General features: G+C 48.9%; 1 protein-coding gene and 1 long non-coding RNA gene across 14 annotated transcripts; one reads left to right on the top strand and one right to left on the bottom strand.

Annotated features, from left to right (window-relative positions):
• The first annotated feature begins 5 nt into the window (after positions 1–5).
• Positions 6–3,537, top strand: LOC141568153 (uncharacterized). Of its 3 annotated transcripts, none has more exons than XR_012491184.1 (3): positions 6–276; positions 469–632; positions 3,399–3,537. It is a non-coding gene; the product is annotated as an uncharacterized LOC141568153 (long non-coding RNA). The 3 variants fall into 3 exon arrangements; XR_012491183.1 differs by having other exon boundaries at positions 464–632; XR_012491185.1 differs by having other exon boundaries at positions 6–315; positions 464–632.
• Positions 3,538–3,542: 5 nt separating this feature from the next.
• ZSCAN2 (zinc finger and SCAN domain containing 2) lies at positions 3,543–19,302 on the bottom strand. Of its 11 annotated transcripts, none has more exons than XR_012491175.1 (6): positions 18,822–19,297; positions 16,658–17,177; positions 10,789–11,646; positions 8,629–9,486; positions 5,161–7,321; positions 3,543–3,680 (listed from the first exon to the last, which is right to left on the bottom strand). XR_012491175.1 is itself a non-coding variant. In XM_074317575.1 (6 exons), the coding sequence occupies exons 3-6, from the start codon at positions 17,064–17,066 to the stop codon at positions 5,880–5,882; spliced, it is 3,567 nt and encodes a 1,188-aa protein (XP_074173676.1). In that variant the 5' UTR covers positions 17,067–17,177; positions 18,466–18,626; positions 18,822–19,297; the 3' UTR covers positions 4,546–5,879. The 11 variants fall into 11 exon arrangements, 8 of the variants coding, with proteins under 8 accessions (XP_074173676.1, XP_074173675.1, XP_074173677.1 ...); XM_074317575.1 differs by lacking the exon at positions 3,543–3,680 and adding an exon at positions 18,466–18,626 and having other exon boundaries at positions 4,546–7,321; XM_074317574.1 differs by lacking the exon at positions 3,543–3,680 and having other exon boundaries at positions 4,546–7,321.
• Positions 19,303–19,804: the final 502 nt, after the last annotated feature.

Here is a 19,804-nt window from a genome sequence, read left to right as displayed (position 1 = left end):
CCCATAGGCCTCTGCTTATGCCCGCAGACTGGCAGCAGGCGTAGCCAATAAAACGTGGGGATGGCTTAGGCGCCCTTTTGTTTCGGACGAATCGGCGACGGGTGGGACTTTTGCTACATAGTTTGTAGTCCGAAGCCACTACTAGAAGGGACCCTGCTGGAGAGATAGATAGTGGTTGTCTCGCTTCCCTGACTGTCGCGGGAATTAGAAGAGTTGGCGGCCTCTCGCCTCACGCGGCCCGGCGGCACTGAGACGGTCCCTTACAGCTGAAAGCGGGTATTTATGCGTTAGTCCCCGTTTGTCCGTATGACACAGGTGAGGGAACACAGGCGGCTGGGGCTCGAGGCCTCTCAGTGTGGAGCTGAGACTCCAGTTATTGTGCCACAGAAAGCCCGCCTGTGGTGTGGTTGTCCCCTGTGGTAACGCGTCAGCACCTCACACACACTTCCTCTTTTCCTGCCAGCACAGTCCTGGGCCACTCGAGATGGATACTGCTGACATTTATGCTTCAGCCAGGCGTTGTGGAGCATGTCCCTCGGGCCCAGCAAAACACTCCCCTAAGGAGAGCAGCCCCGCAGAGGGCGCTTTCACTCAGCTGCTGTGGACCACCTCAGTAACGCCAGTGCAGCGTGGTAAGTGCTAGAGGGAGGTGTCTTCAAAATATAGAAATATATGACTGGAAAGAAATACCGTAGGGCAGCTGGAAGCACCCAGGGAGGAGGAAGGTTCAGCCTCAAGGTAAAGGGGCAAGAAACGATACTTTGTTGAGTGCCTGCTTTACGTATTTCCTCTGGTTTGGATCTGGCAATGAATCGTGCGTAGTAGGTCTCATTCCCTGTTTAACAGATGAAGGGTCCAAAATTCAACGGAAGGTGGGTGAAGCTGTGACTCTCCGACAGGAAGGGCAGCCTGTGGTGGGGCAAGGGAGGGATAGGGTGGCAGGAGGGCTCTCCCGGGAGTCTCCAGCCCAGCTGTGAGTCTGGCCATGGAGAGCTCTTTTCTCCTCTGAGCTCGGGAACAGGAGTTCCAACAGGGCTCCTGTGGAAACACCAGCACTTGGCGCAGGCGCACACATCTAGCTCTCAAACCATTCCCTGGACCAGCCCAGAAGTTTCCCAGGGCTGCCTCAGGGACCGGTTAGGTGGGCAAAGTTCCAGCCCAGGAGAGGGCTTTGGGTTCCCATCACCAGAGCAGCTCTGCTTTCACATGTTTGCTATTGTAAGATTTCACCTGGAAAGAGGTTCCATTGTTAAAAAAAAAAAAAAAAAAAAAAAAAAATATTACTAATCCAAGTCCATTGCCCAGTCCCTTAAATTGGAGCTCCCGACCACATGGAATTTTGACTAGAAGCAAATTCAAGCATGGAAAGGGTAGCCCCAAACACAACTCATATCACCTTCACCATTACATCACACCCAGTACTTCAAGGGAGAAGACATGCATACATGTCCTTGAGCTGTGAGCCACATTCCCCAAAAATGGGAGGAAAGGACCCTCAATAGTTACATACATGGAATGCTTTCCCAGTTGCAGCTTCCTGGTCCCTCAGAGGACAGGGGGTCGTAGAAACCTAGATCGGAACATTCTGTGGTGGAAGCACGCTACGTCGAGGTTAGCGTTAGCAACATTACCGCAGAGAATAGGGTGTCAGTGTTCCCTGCCATACCGAGCGACCCTTTTCCCAGCAGCCTTCTGGAATAGGAAGAGCGAGTGTTGTCTTCAGTTTTGCACATGAGGAAAATGAGGCCTCGAGAAGTGATGTGCACCAGTCACTCTGCTAGTTAGTGGCACAAGTGTGTCTAGAACCAGGTGTGTCAGCTTCCTTGGGCTCTCAGTACTCCTACTACACCACACATTTCAGGACAGGAGCAGCAGGGAGACAGACAGGAGCTAATAACTCTGAAGGGCAACTATACGGATAATGAGAGAGGCAAGTGCCAGTAGGTCAGTTTTCAGCGTGAGTGCAGTTCCTAGATCATTGATGTATTTAGAAAAACATGGCGTAGAAGTGTTTGTAAATAGCGCCTACGAAGAAAGGATTTTTAGACGAGGAAAATAAGCTTATCCTGTAAGAATTCAACTAATTTCAAGCACATGCAATAAATGCAGATTAATGTTTCCTAGGCCCACTGGGTCATCCACTAACTCCAACTTAACCACTGATACTAACCTGTCAGCAGAAGGCACGTTCAGCTGGGAAACCTGGAAGAGCTAACAAGTCAATCTTGGGCTCTGAGCAGACAGCATTGGGAGGAGCAGGAAAGACAAGTGGGGCTTTGAAGTGCAGCCTTTGTCACCTGAAGGGGTTCATAGCTGGTGTCTCCCTGTCCCTCATATGATCCCTTTCTTCCATTCCATGTTGAGCAACCAGTATCTGGTCACCAGGCCACCATTTAAGTCACTCGAGACCAGGCACAAGGGGTTTTCTGAAGGTGGCTTAGTATAGGAGGTCCCCACTGTGAATTAATAATAATTGGGGTTCTAGGTTCCACTGGTCTCTTGGAAATTTAGTTAATAGGGGGCTGCTACCCAGGGTCTGGTCATCTTGGGGTGTACTGAGGAAATCTCGTCTGCAGCAGAAAAGTTGGGGACCAGAACTCAGCTGTGGTAAATCTACCATGATGTCCCCCTCCCTGAGGCCTCCTGGCAGGCACCCTTCCCTCAGACACCAACCGTGTAAACAAACAGCAGGGACACTGTGCCTGCCAGGACCTGTGAGCCAGGAGGAGCCCATGTGAAGAGGTTCCTTGGAGCCAGTTCTACAACTGCCTGGGGCCTGTGGACCGTTGGAAAGTTCCCAGTTGGTACACTGGGAAGAGGGAGCAGGAGAGAGGGAACCAGGGCAGGTAGGCCCTGGAGACACAACCTCTGCTGATGCCAGAGGCAGTAGTAGCTCATTTGCACCAATGACTAGGCGGAAAGCCAAAGGGAATTAACCAGCAGCCCTGCTCTCCACCAGGCTCTGAAATCTTGTCTCAAAATCTGACCATCATCCCACAGTTCTACTTCTACTTCCTCTATGGCCTTGGGCTGTTCTATCAAGTAAAGAGGGTGAGAGAAGGAAAGACCCTAATGTTCTGTCCAGAGATTTGAAATAGCTCCCAGGCAGACGAGAGGTTACAACAGCCCTGCATTTGAAAAACTCCAAGGCTGTCTGTGAGAAGCTGTGTGTGCAGCAAACCCAGTACACTAGGCTGCTGCTGGACTCCCTGGTTAGGAGACAGGACCCCCATGGGGGATAAAGGGCTGGGAAGAATGGCCACTGGTCACGTGCAAGGAAGGACCAGTTACAGTTCTGGATCATCCTGATACTCGCTAGGGAGGGAGAAGCCTCAAGCTCGTTGCTTGATACATCAGTTTTATTTTACGTTTTGTTTTCTTGTCAATTTGTTCCCCAGGTATTTCTCGTGGCTTTAATATTGCAGTGGATCAGCTGACTTCAGGACTGGAGCGGTTAAGCAACAGGTGCTAGGTAAGTCACTTACCTCTTCCCTGAGCCCCCCTTCCTGGGCTGGGAAGTGGGGACACGGACCTCCGTCGTACAGCTGTCTAGATTGAGACGTGCACCTGAAGAGCTCAGCACAGAGCCTGTGCAGAGTTGCTGCTCCGTAAGTTGTGTTCTATGAGTTGTTGTGGTTTATTGAAAACTGTCAATGCAACCCAAAGGGAAGTAAAATTCCCTGAAAAAAATATAAGGAAGTCTCATTAGGACCTGCCTCAAATGGTGAAAATCTCTGATAAGAGTGAGGGTGTGTGATTTGTGTCACAAGTGTGGCTACACCCAGGTCTGTCCAGCTCCCAACACTCCGTCCGCCACACCACAAACTTCAGAGCGTGATCTGGGGGGACAAAGTCTTGGCTGGGAGGGGAGCTGAGGGGGGATTTCTGGGGTGTTGCTGAGTTGTTTCTTGTGTGTTCCATTTGTAGCCATTCAATGAGTGGTATACTTCTGTTATATTTTAACAAAAAGGTTAAAACAAGGGGTAGTGTCTCAGGATATGGTTGTGTGAATACACTGGGATTAAAGGGTAGGATAACGTCTCCCCCATTTCTGTTTATCTGGACGGAAGACAAATAGATTGTGTTCTACAGGGTTGGCTATAGCAACGGTGCATGGTTTTTCACTAGCTTTTGATGATCTGTGACATTTCAAAAATATATATTGTTTCATTAGGATACTGGTTGGTTAGGTTTTTATAAATGTCTTCAGCTTTGTCTCCATTCATCGATAGAACTAGATCGCAACTTAGGTGAGAGGACGCTGAAGTTACAACTAACTTACATTTATTATTTTACCAAAGGAAAGTGTAGGAAACCTAATCAATGTGCAGATCAATGTGGCAGTGGACATTGGAAAGGTGTGTGCACTGCTCAATCACACACCTTTCTAGGTTCACCCAAAAGTGTGTTCTTTGAAGCCACTGATTTTTACTCCCTGAAGGCCTTGGCCCATGTTTAGCCCAAGGCAGGAGGTGTGTGGGGAAGTGAAGTGTGGGTTTGCTAACGACAGTCAAGTTCAGGTTTCTAACACACATTAAAAGAGACTCAGGAAAAGAATGGGCCTCTACTTTATTAGGCAACGTTGAGCATCCATCCTGTAAGAACCAAGGCCCATTCTGAGTGCCGGCCCCATGCATAGGAGGCGGCGGTTTCACATTTCCCAGAGACTCCTTATCTACTGTCCTCTCCTAACAAACCCCTTCACCAGCTCTCATGCCTGTCTTTACAGTTGGAAGGTTCAAGAACCTAAGAACAAAGCCCTGGTAGCACCCTAAAATCAAGGGCAACCTCTGTAGCACAACTCCTCAGGTTCAAGCCCAGATCTCTCCAGAGGACAGACGACGTCCTCATAACCAACACATCCTTAAAAATAACATCCTTTGTATAGGAAAGCTATCAGACATACTTCTAGCTCTGCATGTATAGAATCCACATAAGAACGAGGAAATGACAAATGTGTAGTGATAGTTATGGGGTATCACTGTCTGTGTGTCTGTGGGGTAAAGACACGAGCCCACCCTTCAAAGTGCAGGATGGCTTTCCCGCGATGAGACAGAAGCTACTGTCCACCAGGCATGGCTAGACAGCTGAGGGTCTCCGCCTTTACTTCACACTCAAAACACAAAGCCCCACAAGTACATCCCCCGGCAGCCAGCTTACCACAGGACAGGAGCAGAGACAAAAGCACACGTGTAAATCTCCGCAGTGTACTCCTTTCCTGGTGGGGCCTGTCCACCTCTTATCAGAGCAAAGGCTACTGAGACACTGGTTCCAAGACATACTCCCTCGTGTTTTGGTGTGTTTGACACTTTCCAGAGAGAAACCTTTTGGACTTGACCTTCATGTGATGACTCAGGATTGGAGAAGGTCCTCCACCTGGACCTGAAATCAAAGCCCAGAACACAGCCCGGGAAAGCCGTTTCTGACATGGGCAGGGGGCCTGGAACACAGCTTGGGGTGAAGGCACCTTAACTTTAGCCCCACAAAGTGGCAGCTTCACAGATTTCTGGTATTTCTCTGAGGACTCAGCTGGCTGTGCGCCATGCTGTCTTCTGTTCCACAAGGAGAAACACTCCCCCTGTTCTACCAAAGAGGAAACTGAGGTACAGGGGGTCAGGAGAAAGGGAGCCAATCAAGCCATGAAATGAAACAGCAAAAGACCCAACTTTCCAGCCTTCCGTTCCTGTGCTCTGTTCTGGGAGTTTGATTCCGACCACTAACATGATGGGATCCTAGAATGAGGAGCAGGGGTGAGATTCCGGCAAAAATCCCAAAAGACCATTCAAAAGAATGGCTCTTCTAATGAGAAGTCCCTACTTGGGGGCAGTGTGACAGGTTCCTCTCCTGGGCCAGTCTCCTCACTTTCCCTCTTTGCCACATCAACTAAGTTTCTCTTTCATGTGAGTTCTCTGATGTGTAATAAAATTGGAGCTGTTGCTGAAGCCTTTGCCACACTCGGGGCACTTGTAGGGCTTCTCCCCTGTGTGGATTCGCTGGTGTATAATGAGAACTGAATTCCAACTAAAGCCTTTGCCGCATTCAGGGCACCTGTAGGGTTTGTCCCCCAAGTGCGCTCTCTGGTGCATGACCAGGATGGAGCCCCGGCTGAAGCTCTTGCCGCACATGAGGCACTCGTAGGGCTTCTCGCCCGTGTGGGTCCGCTGGTGCACCACTAGCTGGGAGCGCTGGCTGAAGCACTTCCCACACTCGCCGCATTTGTAGGGCTTCTCCCCCGTGTGGATCCTCTGGTGCTTGATGAGGTTGGAGCTCCAGCTGAAGCTCTCCCCGCACGTGAGGCACTCGTAAGGCTTCTCGCCCGTGTGCCTCCCCTGGTGTGCAATCAGGCTGGAGCTCTGGCTGAAGCTCTTCCCACACTCCCCGCACTTGTAGGGCTTCTCCACCAAGTGGGTTCTGCGGTGCGTGGCCAGATTGGAGCTGCGGCTGAATCGTTTCCCACACTCGCCACACTGATAGGGCTTCTCTCCTGTGTGAGTTCTCCGGTGGGTGATGAGGGCCGAGCTCTGACTGAACCTCTGCCCACAGTCGGGACATTTGTACGGTTTCTCCCCTGTGTGGATCCTCTGGTGTCTGATCAGGTTAGAGTTGTAACTAAAGCTTTCGCCACATTCTTTACATTCGTAGGGCTTTTCTCCGGTGTGGATTCCCTGATGAGTATTAAGGCTGGACCGGTTGCCAAAGCTCTTGCCACACTCTGGGCATGAGTAAGGTTTCTCTCCCGTGTGGGTTCGCTGGTGAGCAATGAGATTGGGACTCCTGCTGAAACTCTTGCCACACTCGGCACACTGAAAGGGTTTCTCGCCCGTGTGGATCCTCTGGTGGGTTATGAGGTTTGCGCTCCGGCTAAAGCTTTTCCCACAATCCCTGCATTTATAAGGTTTCTCCCCGGTGTGAGTAGTTTGATGTCTACTAAAGTTTGAACCATCACTAAAGCTTTTTCCACATTCGTCGCATTTGTAGTATTTCTCTCCCGTGTGGGTCCGCTCGTGCGTGATGAGGTGGGATTTCCGGCTGAAAGTTTTCCCGCACTGGGGACATTCATAGGGTTTCTCACCCAGGTGGGTGCCCTGAAGGCCTATGAGCTGTCCAGCTTCTCTGCCCTGGGATGGCACCTTCCTGTGTTCCTCTCCGGGGGTATTTCCCTGGGGACCCCTGGAACCACAGTCTCTCTCAAAGTCACTTTCCCAGTCAGACTGCTGAACACCTTCCCGTTTGGGCATTTCTGAGAAGATCTCATGTGACTCCACGTCCTCAAATATGTCTTGATTAGAGTTCTCCCCATTTTCACTCTGGATCTCAAAATCTGAAATAAGAAAAACGTACAATTTATACTCAATTCCCTATAGTGATAAGAAAAGGAAGCCCAAGGGGAAATGTTTAAAAATTCAACTTGCAGTAAAAATAAAGAGGCTAAAGAATCCTTAAGACTTTTAAAAACCAGGCTGATTTCCTTCTAACTGGGTATCTAGTTACCAGGCCTCAAACTTTCTGTTCATCACCCAGAATGTCTAAGTCAAAGCTGAGTTTTGTCTTTTCTTATTTCTCCACTGGGAGATGAGGGCAGGTTGGAATTTGAAAATCTTAACAGATGTAAAGTAGCAGAGTGCGCACTGACCCCTACGGCTCCCCACAGTACCTGATGCTTAGTAGGTGCTCAATTAAGTTTGATAAATGAATAAATGAGTTTTTAGTTGGTATCAGGAATTTCCGTAAAGCTGTAACTTGAGATGCAGGGATCTATTTCTGTGTAACTTATGAAATAGGGATCCAATTTTAGTTTTTCCAAAATGGTGAGACCACTGTCCAAATGCCACTCGCTCACCAGTTCATGAACGGCCGTAGGACCCTTCCCTTATAGGTCAGTAGACAAAAGCTGCAGTTGTAGCTCAGTTTAAACCCATGGTTCTTGTATTTTCCATCCCTGGACACATACTCTCGACTCGTGTGCACAGCACATTCCCGTGGCTGTTCACGGGATGTCCCCCTGCCTGGCTAGAGGCCTCCTCTTTCTCATTCTAGAAAGCATATCAGAATGAGTGCAAGGAAAACTAATGTCCGTCTGCAAATAAACCTGAATTTACTGTAATTTATTTATACCAATGAACCTGGTCACTAACTGTGGTGCTTTAGTGTGGGGTAGGCTCACAATTCTTCCAAAGCCCCTCCCACCTGATTGTGACATACTGCTGTGTCTCAACACCGTGCTCAGAGACACTGGTCTAAAATACAGAAGCGATTCCGTACAGCTTACGTCCTAGTCGGGCTCTTCCCATTGAGCGCTGTCCTGAAAAGCCTGGTGGGAATCTGTTCGTACCTGAGTGACTGGGGACATTGTTCCACATGAACCCTGGCTGCGTGAAAGACTAACTGCTGACAAAAGCAGCAGTGAGCTCTGTTATCAGTTTAGATGAATGACTGCCAAACATCATACCATTATAGTGTTATGCCTCTCTAATAAGAGTTCTGCATGATATACGTTTCAAATACTTAAGTGAATTCCAAGTGATTTTGTTTTGAAGCTGAGAATCGTACCTTTGAAAAGACATACACTTTTACAACCTGCCAACACTCTCCACTCCCCTTCTTGTTAAGAAAGTGGAATGTACTCGCCACATTTGTAGGGCTTCTCCCCCGTGTGGATCCTCTGGTGCTTGATGAGGTTGGAGCTCCAGCTGAAGCTCTCCCCGCACGTGAGGCACTCGTAAGGCTTCTCGCCCGTGTGCCTCCCCTGGTGTGCAATCAGGCTGGAGCTCTGGCTGAAGCTCTTCCCACACTCCCCGCACTTGTAGGGCTTCTCCACCAAGTGGGTCCTGCGGTGCGTGGCCAGACTGGAGCCTTGGCTGAAGCTTTTCCCACACTCGCCACACTGATAAGGCTTCTCTCCTGTGTGAGTTCTCCGGTGGGTGATGAGGGCTGAGCTCTGACTGAACCTCTGTCCACAGTCGGGACATTTGTACGGTTTCTCCCCTGTGTGGATCCTCTGGTGTCTGATAAGGTTAGAGTTGTAACTAAAGCTTTCGCAACATTCTTTACATTCGAAGGGCTTTTCTCCGGTGTGGATTCCCTGATGAGTATTAAGGTTGGACCGGTTGCCAAAGCTCTTGCCACACTCTGGGCATGAGTACGGTTTCTCTCCCGTGTGGGTCCGCTCGTGCATGATGAGGTGGGATTTCCGGCTGAAAGTTTTCCCGCACTGGGGACATTCATAGGGTTTCTCACCCAGGTGGGTGCCCTGAAGGCCTATGAGCTGTCCAGCTTCTCTGCCCTGGGATGGCACCTTCCTGTGTTCCTCTCCGGGGGTATTTCCCTGGGGACCCCTGGAACCACAGTCTCTCTCAAAGTCACTTTCCCAGTCAGACTGCTGAACACCTTCCCGTTTGGGCATTTCTGAGAAGATCTCATGTGACTCCACGTCCTCAAATATGTCTTGATTAGAGTTTTCCCCATTTTCACTCTGGATCTCAAAATCTGAAATAAGAAAAACGTACAATTTATACTCAATTCCCTATAGTGATGAGAAAAGGAAGCCCAAGGGGAAATGTTTAAAAATTCAACTTGTAGTGAAAATAAAGAGGCTAAAGAATCCTTAAGGCTTTTAAAACCAGGCTGATTTCCTTCTAACTGGGTATCTAGTTACCAGGCCTCAATTTTGTGTTCATCACCCAGAATGTCTAAGTCAAAGCTGAGTTTTGTCTTTACTTATTTCTTCACTGGGAGTTGAGGGCAAGTTGGAATTTGAAAATCTTAATGGATGGAAAGTAGCAGAGTGCGCACTGACCCCTACGGCTCCCCACAGTGCCTGATGCTTGGTAGGTGCTCAATTAAATTTGATAAATGAATAAATGAGTTTTTACTTGGTATCAGGAATTTCCCTAAAGCTGTAACTTGAGATGCAGGGATCTATTTCTGTGTAACTTATGAAGTAGGGATCCAATTTTAGATTTTCCAAAATGGTGAGACCACTGTCCAAATGCCACTCGCTCACCAGTTCATGAACGGCCGTAGGACCCTTCCCCTATGGGTCAGTAGACAAAAGCTGCAGTTGTAGCTCGGTTTAAACCCGTGGTTCTTGTATTTTCCATCCCTGGACACACACTCTCGACACGTGTGCACAGCACATTCCCGTGGCTGTTCACGGGATGTCCCCCTGCCTGGCTAGAGGCCTCCTCTTTCCCATTCTAGAAAGCATATCAGAATGAGTGCGAGGAAAACTAATGTCCGTCTGCAGATAAACCTGAATTTACTGTAATTTATTTATACCAATGAACCTGGTCACTAAATCAGGTGCTTTAGTGTGGGGTACGCTCAAAATTCTTCCAAAGCCCCTCCCACCTGATTGTGACATACTGCTGTGTCTCAACACCGTGCTCAGAGACACTGGTCTAAAATACAGGAGCAATTCCGTACAGCTTACGTCCTAGTCGGGCTCTTCCCATTGAGCGCTGTCCTGAAAAGCCTGGTGGGAATCTGATCGTACCTGAGTGACCTGGGACATTGTTCCACATGAACTCTGGCTGCGTGAAAGACTAACTGCTGATAAAAACAGCAGTGAGCTCTGTTATCAGTTTAGATGAATGACTGCCAATCATCATACCATTATAGTGTTATGCCTCTCTAAGAGTTCTGCATGATATACATTTCAAATACTTAAGTGAATTCCAAGTGATTTCGTTTTGAAGCTGAGAATCGTACCTTTGAAAAGACATACACTTTTACAACCTGCCAACACTCTCCACTCCCCTTCTTGTTAAGAAAGTGGAATGTACTCGCCACATTTGTAGGGCTTCTCCCCCGTGTGGATCCTCTGGTGCTTGATGAGGTTGGAGCTCCAGCTGAAGCTCTCCCCGCACGTGAGGCACTCGTAAGGCTTCTCGCCCGTGTGCCTCCCCTGGTGTGCAATCAGGCTGGAGCTCTGGCTGAAGCTCTTCCCACACTCCCCGCACTTGTAGGGCTTCTCCACCAAGTGGGTCCTGCGGTGCGTGGCCAGACTGGAGCCTTGGCTGAAGCTTTTCCCACACTCGCCACACTGATAAGGCTTCTCTCCTGTGTGAGTTCTCCGGTGGGTGATGAGGGCTGAGCTCTGACTGAACCTCTGTCCACAGTCGGGACATTTGTACGGTTTCTCCCCTGTGTGGATCCTCTGGTGTCTGATAAGGTTAGAGTTGTAACTAAAGCTTTCGCAACATTCTTTACATTCGAAGGGCTTTTCTCCGGTGTGGATTCCCTGATGAGTATTAAGGTTGGACCGGTTGCCAAAGCTCTTGCCACACTCTGGGCATGAGTACGGTTTCTCTCCCGTGTGGGTCCGCTCGTGCATGATGAGGTGGGATTTCCGGCTGAAAGTTTTCCCGCACTGGGGACATTCATAGGGTTTCTCACCCAGGTGGGTGCCCTGAAGGCCTATGAGCTGTCCAGCTTCTCTGCCCTGGGATGGCACCTTCCTGTGTTCCTCTCCGGGGGTATTTCCCTGGGGACCCCTGGAACCACAGTCTCTCTCAAAGTCACTTTCCCAGTCAGACTGCTGAACACCTTCCCGTTTGGGCATTTCTGAGAAGATCTCATGTGACTCCACGTCCTCAAATATGTCTTGATTAGAGTTTTCCCCATTTTCACTCTGGATCTCAAAATCTGAAATAAGAAAAACGTACAATTTATACTCAATTCCCTATAGTGATGAGAAAAGGAAGCCCAAGGGGAAATGTTTAAAAATTCAACTTGTAGTGAAAATAAAGAGGCTAAAGAATCCTTAAGGCTTTTAAAACCAGGCTGATTTCCTTCTAACTGGGTATCTAGTTACCAGGCCTCAATTTTGTGTTCATCACCCAGAATGTCTAAGTCAAAGCTGAGTTTTGTCTTTACTTATTTCTTCACTGGGAGTTGAGGGCAAGTTGGAATTTGAAAATCTTAATGGATGGAAAGTAGCAGAGTGCGCACTGACCCCTACGGCTCCCCACAGTGCCTGATGCTTGGTAGGTGCTCAATTAAATTTGATAAATGAATAAATGAGTTTTTACTTGGTATCAGGAATTTCCCTAAAGCTGTAACTTGAGATGCAGGGATCTATTTCTGTGTAACTTATGAAGTAGGGATCCAATTTTAGATTTTCCAAAATGGTGAGACCACTGTCCAAATGCCACTCGCTCACCAGTTCATGAACGGCCGTAGGACCCTTCCCCTATGGGTCAGTAGACAAAAGCTGCAGTTGTAGCTCGGTTTAAACCCGTGGTTCTTGTATTTTCCATCCCTGGACACACACTCTCGACACGTGTGCACAGCACATTCCCGTGGCTGTTCACGGGATGTCCCCCTGCCTGGCTAGAGGCCTCCTCTTTCCCATTCTAGAAAGCATATCAGAATGAGTGCGAGGAAAACTAATGTCCGTCTGCAGATAAACCTGAATTTACTGTAATTTATTTATACCAATGAACCTGGTCACTAAATCAGGTGCTTTAGTGTGGGGTACGCTCAAAATTCTTCCAAAGCCCCTCCCACCTGATTGTGACATACTGCTGTGTCTCAACACCGTGCTCAGAGACACTGGTCTAAAATACAGGAGCAATTCCGTACAGCTTACGTCCTAGTCGGGCTCTTCCCATTGAGCGCTGTCCTGAAAAGCCTGGTGGGAATCTGATCGTACCTGAGTGACCTGGGACATTGTTCCACATGAACTCTGGCTGCGTGAAAGACTAACTGCTGATAAAAACAGCAGTGAGCTCTGTTATCAGTTTAGATGAATGACTGCCAATCATCATACCATTATAGTGTTATGCCTCTCTAAGAGTTCTGCATGATATACATTTCAAATACTTAAGTGAATTCCAAGTGATTTCGTTTTGAAGCTGAGAATCGTACCTTTGAAAAGACATACACTTTTACAACCTGCCAACACTCTCCACTCCCCTTCTTGTTCAGAAAGAGGAATGTACTTGTTCATTTGTTGTCATTGAGGGAGCATTTTGCAGGGGCAGCAAGCTCAAAACAGGGGCCTGTGCCTACAGAAAGCAGGTGGCGCTGGAGGGGCCTGACGAGGTCAGCTGCGACTGTTCGGCTCACCTGGCAGACAAGAGCAGGTTTGAAGTTGACAGTCTCCATTTCTCTATAATATAGAAGAGGAAAGAAAGAAAAAGAAAAAAAAGGCAGGTTCTTTGCCTTCTGGAGTTGTATAGGTTCTTAAAAGAAATAAGACAAGTACCCATAGAAATAGAAAACAAGATAAAATATGATAAAAAGCCAAAGAGAAGCCAAAATATGATAAAACGCCAGATGGAAGACTCCTAGCAGAGGAGATGAGCGCTGGGGCCAGGGAGGAAGGACCGGAAGGAAGGACAGCTTGACGCAGTGGGTCTCCACGGGTGTGCACTCAAAGGACGACCAGGACACTACCACACAGGGAGGGACAAAGCCATTCCGAGTCAAAACTCAGGAGCACAGGTGAATGCTAGAAAGTACAGGTATGTTCAAGAAACAGCAAGATCAGGTCTGAATGGAGCAGAGGCTTCGGCCAGGGGACTGAAGAGGACCGACTGTAGGGCCATCTGAGCCAGGTCGCACCGGGCCACGGGCTCCAAACAGAACAAGGAGGTCACACTGGGGAACTCACGGGACTTGTAAGCAGGAGAGTGCCCGATCACTCCGGCAGGAGTGGAGCAGCTGCAGTGAAGGGGGAAGAGGCTGAAAGCAGGTTCCCTTTGGAGGCTGCTGCAAGATTCAGGTGAAATACCGAGAGCATGACATTTAGGAGATGAAAGTGTCACTGGGAAACACCCAGAGGAGCTTCCCCCTTAACCTATTCAGAGAGGTCCAGTCCTAATCGGAATAAGATACTTTCACTGTGAGCATCAGAGGTGCCTGCTTGTCAAATAGTAAACCAGTGTGCTGGGCAAACGTGTCCAAAGGTCCAGAGCTGGACGCACAGACTAGGTCAAGTGGTCTTATCTGCTAAGTACATGTTTGAGAAAGGATGAAGATAACTGCAGAGGTTTCCCTGAATAATCACGAGTCAGGTCAGGAGCATTTGTAAAACAAACACCAACAAAGATGATCTGAGAGGCAGAAATCGTAGGACTGAAACCGAGTCATGGAGAGTCCCAGGAGAAATGAAGCCACGAGGCCCTGCAGCAAGCCGGGGGGGCAGGCTGCTGCAGTGGGCGCCTGATCTCCCAAGACACCTGCTGAGCTCTGGCCCTCTGCTCTGGGACTTCCCCACCAAACAACAAGCCCAGACAGAGGCCTCTCCTTAGCCCACAGCCCTCAGCTGCTCAGGCCTCTCCGCAGTGTCCGACAGAAGAGCCGCACGTTTGTTCCAAACTTGTCCCATCCATCAGGAGGCAGGTAAACCAAGTGTTTAAATAGGATGAGAGGTTTCTGTATTTTTTTAAATAAGAAGAGCAAAATTCAAAGTTCTTTTTCAAGGCCAAAGAAAACCGGGTACTTTGCTTTAGAGAAAACCTAGGATCTCCCAAACACACGTGGAAGGAAACAGACTAGGGTATGAATCCAGCTGTGTGACCTCGGGTCAGGGCTGGTCTTGCTGCACTTCATGTCCTCACCCAGGAAAGGCCAGGCCCACCCACCTCACAGGACTGTCAGAGGGACACGCATGGTGTCCAGGGCAGGGCTGGGCTCACAGCAGGCCCTCGGGCGGTCCCGTTCCCCAAAGGACGGCTTTGCTCACATCTCCAAGGTCTCTGCAGGTCATCACCACCTCTGCCCTTTTCTTTCCTTCCTTCTCTCCCAGCCTTCGGAATCCTCCAGATTAGATGCCTCTGAATTGGCCACCTTTGCCCCAGTCCTCGCCTGCATCCCCTTTCCCACGGCCCGCTGGGAACCGTCACTACGCGTCGCGGATGAGTGACACGCTTCTGAACGTGGCCCACATCCTCAGACCATGAGTTCCAACCTTGGCCTGGTTCAGCCACGTGCTAGCTGCAAGATCTTAAGGGAGTCGCTTCACTTCTCTCGCTTATCTCCCGATGTGGTGAAGCGGTAACAATCTCACCGTCTTCCAAAGTGGTTAAGTGTCCTCAAGTTTTGCATATTAGGTGCTAGGCAGACACACTGCCTGGCCCACAGAAAGGGATCGGTAAATGTTAGCTATTGTTAACTGAGTTCTTTCTCATGTATGTCCAATCTCCTCCCCTTCCCCTGCTGTTCTCACCTTGGCCCAACCCCCATCAGCTTCCTGGCGGCTCTCCTGCCTCCAGCCTCTCCCTACTCTAATCAAACCTACATCCTGTTGCCAAACTGGGCTTCCTCCCATGGCCTCGGGCCCTAGTTCAAGAACCTGCTGAGGCCAATGACAGTCCAAGCCTCCTCCCACCCTTTCCCCAAAGTCTGCTTCCTACCACTTCCTAAAAACACACTTTCCACCCCCATCAGCCAGCCTTTCTTGCTGTCACCTGAACGAAGCCACACTGGTCCACCCTTCAGAGCCTCCGCTTAGCACAGCTTCTCTTAGATGCCACCCCCTCCGCCTGCCCTGCACCTTACCCAACTCTACCCCAGCTTGCAAGTCCTGCTCAAATTCCATGTCCTCTGTGAAGCCTTCTCTGACTTCTCCCCTGCACACAGGCAGCCATTTCCCATGGGTCCTGAAACAGTCCTAGGGGCACTGGCAGATCGGAAGTAAATATTTTGTCATCAAGGGAGTCCCATTTACAAATGAAGAGCAGTTGGAGGCAGAGTAGTTCAGTGGTGGGCCAGGGTCCCACAGCGTGTTCATAACCCAGGAGACAAACATATTAACCATTGCAAAGAATTCAAGTTTGTAATTCCCCTTTTAAGAGCCCAGCATGACTTTATACCACAGAAAGACCCAGTTATTGGTTGGTTCACTCTGTAAGAGACCGTTAGTTAGCATGAGAACTGCTACTTTAAGGTCAGGGTTAACAGCCCTTAGCTTAAAAGAATCTAATTGTAAATTCCAGGATGTGGGCAGTTGCAGCACAGAGACCAGAAGCCCTGTAGCTTATCTTATACTCTTTGAAGCTATGTAGGTCCTGTAGTTTATCTTGTACTCCCTAAGACTAGGGAAAATTACTGAGTGCCTTTAGAACGCTATAAAAACCCTTAGCTTTAAGGGTTTGGGGTCCTTGTTAAAACCCGCTGCGTCGGGCAGAGACGGGGACCCCAGCTAGCTGGAAATAAGCCTCGCTGTGTGACTTGCATTATCGTGTGTGTCCTCTGTCTGTCTGAGGGGTGGACGATTCCAGGACTTAACAACTCATCATTCATCTTGGTTTCATAAAAATAATCACTTTTTAAAAACAGGATTTGGTTTTTCTAACTGCCGGAACTTCAAATATCTGGACGTTTATTGCACAACCAAGTGAAGGTGCCAAGAGGTGATTTATAGGGTCCTCAGCCCCTCCCCCCAACCTCCATAAGCTTCCCCATTACTCTGATTAAACACAGAAGTAAAAATCATGCTTACCATGCAAACATAGCTCCAAGAATACTCCTCTAAGCCCCTCGTATACTGAAATTCTGGAACTGTCACTGCACACAAGGGCATTTAAAAAGGTGACAGTGTGCTGACTGCCAGCAGACCGTGTAGAGAGATGGGACCGTCCCCAGCTCTATCCTGGATCCCACCTCGGAAGGTGCCCCCACCCTCTCCCTGTGAGGTTCAGCATCTCACCACTGTCCCCAAGCGTATGGGGCAAGCCTTCCACCAGGGCCACTGCTTCCTCACTGCTTTCGGGCCGATGCTCTTGCAGCCAGGCCTGAATCTCCCTGGGCAGCATGGTCAACATCTGCTCCTTGGTGTGAACTTCCGGCCTCAGCCAGCGCCGACACAGCTCGCGAAGGCGGCCGAGTGCACCCTGCGGCCCTCCGGCCACCTCCTCACGGGGGCTGCCCTTGCCGGCACTCTGGGGAAAGGGCTCAGACTCAGGGCCATCCTCCTGCAGCACAGCTTCCTGTACCCAAGAGTCGTCCTCCAGGATTGTGGTGGTGACCTCCTCCTCCTCCTCCTGTTCATCGTCCTCTTGAGGCACCTGGACCAAGGGGCTCAGGGGAGTGGTTACTCTCGGCACCTCAGCAGCCATCACCCACGTCCTTGGGGCAATCACTCAGGCTTGTAGGCTTTCTCGTCAGTCTTCTCCAGCCAGGCTCTCTGAGAAGACACTTCCCTCCTTAAATTTCAACAAGTAGCCCAGCTGAGAAATGAGAAAGAGAACCAGAATCAATATGTAAACCGTCCCAAAACAATCTTAACTCACTGCAGCCCGGGTGAGGCCACCAAGTGATTCTTACATCCGCAGATCAACACAAGTTTCCTGTCTCTCTTAAAGGAAAATGGCTTATTCCTTAAAACCCATCTCTGTCTATGGCAAGAGAAGAAGGAGCACAAACACAAAATATACAGCATTTTTCTTTCCAAGAGACCAAAGCCTGAGTATCGGAAATTCAAAGCCCTTGCAAGAACCCAGGACTGAGTGATCCTGCCTGTAAGTCAGAGACTTTCTGCAGCAGAGTGAGTGACCTTGACTGAACAAACTCAGTCACTCAACCTCACTGACCACACCTAATAAGTAGACATAATAACACCCGTCCTTCTTATCCTACGGACCCATGTTAAGAATTAGCAATAGATCAGATGTCAAGACACTTTGAGCCTCACTGGAAGGAAGGCTATATCTCAACTGCATTAAAGTATGAAGTTTTAAAATTTGCTACTCTTCAATCCAGCCTTGGCCACTCTGGAATTTATCTTTAAAAATAACCATCTTTACAAAGAGAAATGTATTTGCAAGGACACACAACCATAGCATTCTTTCTAATTGAAAAAAAAAGAAAGGACACATTAAAAGTCCAAAAGTCCAGCACTTAATAAATGATGACATATCCATACAGTAAAGTATGTTAAAAGCTATGCTGATGTAATAATGACTACCTTTGAGGGTGGGTATTGACTGAGAAGTGGCTCAGAGGAGCCTTTGGGGTGCTGGAAATGTTCTATATCTTGACAGTGATTGCATTATGAAATTTAAGAAATGTGCACCCTGCTGTATTTTAAAATATTTTAAAAATTATGCTGTCAAAGATTGTTAATCATTAATGATTTAAGATAATCCTCATATGAAAATTATGGATAAAAGCAAAGGCAGAAAGGCATTAAAATCACAGACACAGTATGACCCCGATTCCCTTTAAAAATGAACACATACATAAGGAAAAAAAGTGGATGGGGATTCTACATGATGTTGAGAGCAGTGAAATTATAAATTATTTAGAGGATAAAAGTAATGAAAAATTATTTTAAAAATCATTACTATATCATAAAGAGTCAGATAACAAGCCACCCGCCAAAGAAAAACGGGGGGAAAAAAGCGGGGAAGGAAAAACTTTATGAAAAGAATAAAACAGAAATGCTAGTAAGAAAACCGAAGCTCCCAATGTGTATTCACAATGACTGGAAGAAACAGAGATTCACTGAACTCTTACTTGGGAACCCGGGAAATTTTCTTAGCAAGCTAATTCGCGGTGTGACCCGGGGCAAGGCACGCCCCCTCTGAGCTCAGTTTCCCCATCTGTAAAATGACGAGGTGCGCGGGATGTCGTCTCAATGGCAAGAGAAGTTAAGGTTGGATGTGCAAGGAGCCCCGCTGGAAGAAGAGTCCGGATGCGTTAGCTGAACGAACCAGCGCCTAAACCCTGACGACCGGGGCCCGCGGGCCGCGGACAGCGCCCCCGACGCCCCTCCCCCAGTAGGCTGCCGCACTGGCTCCAGGCCCGTTATTCCCGCGCCTCGGGCTACTCCCCTGGGTCGCATGGCTCCAGGCCTCTCTCTCCCGGCTCACCTCTTTGGAGACCAGATCCTGCTCCGGAGGCGGCTCCGCGTGCAAAAGTGCCCGGGACACCGCAGGCCCCTACGGAGTCACTACTGCTCCGACCGGAGGGGCACCGAGAACAATGGACGGGATAGGCCCGCCCCCTGCCGCGCTCATTGGCTGACGAGCACGGCCCCTGGAAACTCTGCTTTCCTATTGACGCTTATAGCGACGGACGGAGGGAGATTGGGTCGAAGGCATTGTGGGAGATGTAGTCCGCCCAGACCACCCGTGCTGCGGGCCTGGGAGAGGAGTTTGTGGTTGATAGCCTGGGCAGTGCCAGAGGACCAGAGCCAGAAAATCCGCGGGCTGGCCGTCAGGACCCTAGTGGTAGCCAGAGTTGTGACCTGGAACATGTCATGTCACTTCTTTAAGGCCTCCTTATATTTATCTGTAAAAAGTGATGTTAAGTCCTGGAATCGTCCACCCTTCAGACAGACAGAGGACACACACGATAATGCAAGTAACACAGCGCGGTTTATTTCCAGCCAGCTGGGGTCCCAGTCTCTGCCCGACGCAGCGGGTTTTAACAAAGACCCCAAACCCTTAAAGCCAAGGGTTTTTATAGCGTTTCTAAGGCACTCAGTAATTTTCCATAGTCTTAGGGAGTACAAGATACACTACAGGACTCACATAGCTAAGGCATTCAGTAATTTTCCATAGCCTTAGGGAGTACAAGATAAACTACAGGACCTACACAGCTTCAAAGAGTATATGATAAGCTACAAGACTTACATAGCTTCAAAGAGTATAAGATAAGCTACAGGGCTTCTGGTCTCTGTGCTGCAACTGCCCACATCCTGGAATTTACAATTAGATTGTTTTAAGCTAAGGGCTGTTAACCCTGACCTTAAAGTAGCAGTTCTCATGGTAACGGTCTCTTACAGTGAAAGTTGGATGGATGGACTTGAAGGTCCCTTTCAGCTATGAACTACTTGCCGAAAGCAGCCCCT

Source organism: Rhinolophus sinicus, linkage group LG13 (assembly GCF_036562045.2).
Source record: "Rhinolophus sinicus isolate RSC01 linkage group LG13, ASM3656204v1, whole genome shotgun sequence".
Lineage (NCBI taxonomy): Eukaryota > Metazoa > Chordata > Mammalia > Chiroptera > Rhinolophidae > Rhinolophus > Rhinolophus sinicus.
This window is presented reverse-complemented; position numbering and strand designations above follow the sequence as displayed.